Source organism: Montipora foliosa, chromosome 2 (genome assembly GCF_036669935.1).
Source record: "Montipora foliosa isolate CH-2021 chromosome 2, ASM3666993v2, whole genome shotgun sequence".
NCBI lineage: Eukaryota > Metazoa > Cnidaria > Anthozoa > Scleractinia > Acroporidae > Montipora > Montipora foliosa.
Window position 1 is genome coordinate 38749804 of NC_090870.1, and position 4817 is coordinate 38754620.

General features: G+C 40.9%; 3 protein-coding genes across 3 annotated transcripts; all 3 read right to left on the reverse strand.

Annotated features, from left to right (window-relative positions):
- Window positions 1-1037: 1037 nt before the first annotated feature.
- LOC137991629 (uncharacterized) lies at window positions 1038-2045 on the reverse strand. Its single transcript, XM_068836685.1, has 2 exons — window positions 1953-2045; window positions 1038-1793 (listed from the first exon to the last, which is right to left on the reverse strand). The coding sequence occupies exons 1-2, from the start codon at window positions 2043-2045 to the stop codon at window positions 1038-1040; spliced, it is 849 nt and encodes a 282-aa protein (XP_068692786.1).
- A 22-nt stretch (window positions 2046-2067) lies between these two features.
- Window positions 2068-2595, reverse strand: LOC137991630 (uncharacterized). The gene has a single exon (XM_068836686.1). The coding sequence runs from the start codon at window positions 2593-2595 to the stop codon at window positions 2068-2070; it is 528 nt and encodes a 175-aa protein (XP_068692787.1).
- A 1086-nt stretch (window positions 2596-3681) lies between these two features.
- LOC137991631 (uncharacterized) lies at window positions 3682-4539 on the reverse strand. The gene has a single exon (XM_068836687.1). The coding sequence runs from the start codon at window positions 4537-4539 to the stop codon at window positions 3682-3684; it is 858 nt and encodes a 285-aa protein (XP_068692788.1).
- Between the last annotated feature and the right edge of the window lie 278 nt (window positions 4540-4817).

Below are 4817 nucleotides of genomic sequence, written 5' to 3' on the forward strand. Positions count from 1 at the left end.
AAGACCTGATAAACGAAAGCAATGACTCAGTTGTTAAGTAACTCACATTTTACACCTACGGAGTTGTTTCTATTGATGCAAGTCATCGATGCTCTACCTCTGCAATGGCGGATTTCTTTGGCATTACATGGGCAAAAAAGCGATTAAACTTTTGTCCTGAAAGATCGTATTAAGCTCCGCTTAAAGGATCAGGAAGTATCAATAGACAAAGCCGCATCAAAAGAGATTTATGGAGAAATACGATCCAAGTATGAAACCACCCCAACTACGCAGGCGAAATATATGGAGCAATATTCCAATGTGCGTTTAGAATGGAAAGAAATATATAAGTTACCCTTTAAAGTACTCAAGGACACAAAATCGAGGGAGTTTCAGTATAAAATTCTTCATAGATACTTAACAACAAATGCTTTTCTACACAAAATTGGTTTGATAGCTTCACTATTATGTACTTTTTGTGATGCAGAGAGCGAGTCCCTAGAACATTTATTGATCACATGTCCATTCACTAATGATTTTTGGCTGGACTTTATTTGTTGGTGTAGGAATGTAAACATAGCTTTAGATGGACTTTCTAAGATCGATAAACTCTTTGGGATTTGGAATAGAGAAGAAGATTTCTTGCTGCTCAATCACCTTTTAATTGTAGCTAATTGTTTCGTTGTTCTCGCTCCTTTAACACCATCGGTTTCAAACACAGGCTTATCACAGTTCCATTTTATTCAGTAGCATACGTGAGGAGGAGTGCGTTCGAAATCTAAGAAATATGTACGTCCTCATAAGTAATAATTACAAAGCAGAAACAAGGTCTTAAATATCAAATGTATAGTTACCCGGTGGTTTCTCGATCTGCTTCCGCTTACAACGAAAATGTTCACAATCTAACGAGCTACTGTGACGTAAGCCATTATAAGTTTAGAATCTTCATATTACAGTGATTAAGTCATTAGCGTTAGTCTCGAACGACACACTCCCCCGCTCGAAAAAACAAAATTTTTTTTACAGATTTTGAGTTAATGATCAGAGTCAACAATCGATTAGTTTGATTTGTCTCTATTGTCCTCTTCTGGCAGTAATACTATAAGACGGTGGACAGCTCGTTCAACAGTGACATAACCTCTCGCATCATATTTAGTCACAGGTTCACCTGGCCTGGGATTCTTGTACTGTACCTGTACTTTACGAACCTTTCCGTCTTTCCCAGGGTAAATTTTTGACACTCTACCGAGTTTCCACTGTCCCCTGATTTGGTTTGAGTCTTGCATCAAGACGATGTCTCCAACAATCGTATTGCGTTGTGCAGTGTGCCATTTATGTCTAATAATAAGGCTGGGGAAGTAATCTCTTGTCCATTTTTTCAAAAAGCTGTTAACGATGCCTTGAATGTATGCAAATCGATGTTGTGGGTTAGATGTAAATTTGAAAGGTCCACTTGGCACTCTCGCAGTTGATCTTCCTAGTAAAAGGTCGTTGGGACATAAATATGTTCCATCATCGGGTGATGTTGGATGTCTGCCAATGGGTCTCTCATTAATCAAATTTGCGATCTCAAATAAAACTGTCTGTAGCTCTGAAACGGTCAGAATGCTTTCATGGATGGCTGCGGCAGTAGCTCTTTTGACTGATTGTACAAGAGCCTCAGAAACTCCGTTTTGCCAGGGAGCATCAGCTGTTGTGAATTCCCACTGGAAACCTTCTATGTTTCCGAATGCTTTTAATTCTTCCCAGTCCCATCCTTTGGTAACACTTTTCAATTCTTTATTAGCTGCAACTAGCTGAGGTCCGTTATCGGACTAAAGTTTGAATGGATAACCTCTTAATGAAACAAATCTTCTCAAAACCATTAAAAACTTTCCAGTGCTGTAATCCGCTGTAAGATCTAGATACACGGCTCGTGTTCCTAAGCAGTTGAAGATAACTCCGTACGCTTTTCCTGTCGTTCGTTTTCTTACTTCATCCTTAATCTTGAAAGGACCAAACAAGTCAATAGCTGTGCAATGCCAGGCTGGAGAGGGCTTGAGTCTCTCCTCTGGAAGTTCTCCCATTACTTGCTCACTTAGTTTTTTATCAAGCTTTCTGCATGACACAGTTGTATTTGATTGATTTCGTCATCCTAAGTAACTTTGTAATCCAGAATTTGGAGCGAATTTTACTGGCAGTTGTTAATACTCCATAATGTCCCCTGTTATGGACATATTCTGCGTAGAGTCGTGAGAAGCGATGCTCATAGGGTAATAATATAACTTCGCTTTTGTTGTAACTCATTTCCATCCAACTGGTGGCACGACCTCCCACGACATATATTCCATCTCTACGTAGGCGAGGACATAGACGTTTGTATTTTCCTGCCTTGAGTTCTTCCTGCATGTTCCTCTGAGCTTCTTTGATCCACAGATCTTCAGCCTTCATGAGATCTTCTGCAGTGGGTTCCCTTTTGACATTAAAAAAGGTAGGTTTCGAATCTGTGTGATACATCGACAAAACTCGCGCTGTCACTCGTAGCAATCTCTTATAGTTGGAATAATTGTTTATGTTAATTCTGGTTACTATAACGTCCTTTATAACTGCAGTCGCAATTCTTACGGTTTTCATCATGTCAGGTAATTGTTGTTCAGCGTAATTACGACTTATTGGCCATTCACTCTCGGGTTGGTTAAGGAATGTGGGTCCATCCTGCCAACTACCACCAAAACCAAGCTCGCTCGGTTTCTTGCCTCTCGTTAACCAATCGGCAATGTTATACTCCCTTTCGACCCAGTTTCGACCCCTATGCGCGTCGCGGCAAATGTGTTGAAACCATAGAAATCCTTTTGAATCATAGCATGCACTATTTGTGAATCAACGATATGGTAGAATTTCTGGAAATGATATCTGCACTGCTGTTGTACGAGCACTTTTAGTGCTTTGTTGATTATTGCTCCGCATAGCTCTATGCGGTCAATAGACATCTTCTTAATCGGGGGAAGGCGGTTTTTGGGACAGAATCAGGCTACTTTTAAACAGGCCACCCTTTAGTTCCCATCTTACGTAAGCACATACGCCGAAGGCTTGGCTGGATCCATCGCTAAAGATAATCAATATTGGATCTCCGACTGTATCACGTGGCTTCATGCATCTTTCAAATTTGACATTGCCCATCTCATGTAGTTCTTTGAAGAACATTATCCAATCTCGCTTATTCTCCTCCGGAATAGGATCGTCCCAGTTCATCTTGATGTCGCTTGCCCATATCTGACGCATCGTTATTTTCGCTCTCACTGTGAAAGGTCCTGATAATCCGAGCGGATCGTAGATGCTATTAACTTGTGAAAGAATAATGCGTTTCGTTAGCTGTTCTAAAATTTCGTAGGGGAGCGGATTAGTCTTTGAATCTGTATCGATGCGCAACTTGTGCTTCTTACGTGAAAAGTTTAGTTTAACTTCAAAGCATAAGTAATCCTTGACTGGATTCCAGATTATTCCGAGGACTTTCTCTGTCGATGTATTTGGCTCGCTAGGTATAGCCATTTTGTCTTGATTTATAGGATCATCTGAAAATATCCAGCCCTTGACTTGGAATCCACCCTTCTTAATCACATTCTCAATATCGCTGGCAATTGTTTGCGCTGTTGGTAGGTCCTCAGTGCTGTCAATGATGTCATCCATGTAAGTATTATCTTGGATAATTTGTGCTGCTTGTGGCTACTTTTCTCTTCCCATCTCAGCGGTTTTTGTTAGGGCTACTGTCGCAATGGCGCCTGATGGCTTATCACCAAATGATACTCTTTGTATGATATATGTATCTGGTTCTCTCGTCGTGTCCATATCTCGCCACAAGAATCGGTGGGTGTGCTGATCTATTGGCTTCGTCTTTACGGTATGGTACATCTTCCTGATATCACCCATCAATGCTACTTGGTTCTCCCTAAACCGTATGAATACTCCCACTAGATTGTTGAGTAGATCTGGACCTTTTGCCCAATATTCATTAAGTACATGGCCCATGTACTTAGCGCTACCATTGAACACTATTCTAACCGGTGTAGACTTCGAATCTGGTTTGAGAACATCATGATGCGAGATATAATGTATGGGGCCTTTGTAACTGTTTAGTTCTTCTTTACTGAGTTTACGGGCAACATCCCTTGCAACCATATCTTTTATTTGCAAATCGTAAATTTTGGCGTGCTGAGGGTTCTTGAGGAGCCTTTTCTCCGTAGAGATCAGCGTTGCCACGGCTACTCGCCTGTTATCTGGGAGGGCAGAAGGGTTTTTGATCCAAGGATATTCTGCAATCCATCGACCATCCTGATAGTCATATTCGAGATTTTTGTCGATCAGCTCAAGTCCTTTTTCATCTTTAATGCTGTACTCTTTACTCCCAATGGGACATTTTCCGCATTTACATCCTCCCCAGCGGGGTTTACACTCGATTCCAAGATTTTCGATGTTGTAGAAATCCTCTACGTTCGCTTTCATAACATGAAGGACTTTTACATCACTGAGATTAGGTTTCACACTCTGGTTTCCTTGATTAATGGGTGTGTTCCTCCTATGCATCGGCCGAAGCGATTCTTCAGAAGCAGCAAGTGTTCTGAGTTTTGCTCTCTCTCAGGGTGAAATCCATCGTATTCATAGCCTATTAGGACATCGATTGCTCCGGAAGGGCGCACAATTTCTTCCTTTGAAACGTTTTTGAACAATTGAACTATACCATCAATATTTATGCTTTGAATGTCTGAGGTGATAATGCTTGTCAATGCCATAAACGTCAAACTCGACAATTTGGCCTTTTTTTATCAATGAGACATAGCCGGTACTTTTCTGATGCAATCTTC

Bases quoted from the DNA above. Each gene is read 5' to 3' on its own strand.
- LOC137991630 (XM_068836686.1), bottom strand. From the start codon at position 2,595: ATGATGAAAACCGTAAGAATTGCGACTGCAGTTATAAAGGACGTTATA.
- LOC137991629 (XM_068836685.1), bottom strand. From the start codon at position 2,045: ATGGGAGAACTTCCAGAGGAGAGACTCAAGCCCTCTCCAGCCTGGCAT. The intron at 1,794-1,952 runs GTAAGAAAACGA...TTCAAACTTTAG, and splicing joins CTTTCAAGATTAAGGATGAA to TCCGATAACGGACCTCAGCT.
- LOC137991631 (XM_068836687.1), bottom strand. From the start codon at position 4,539: ATGCATAGGAGGAACACACCCATTAATCAAGGAAACCAGAGTGTGAAA.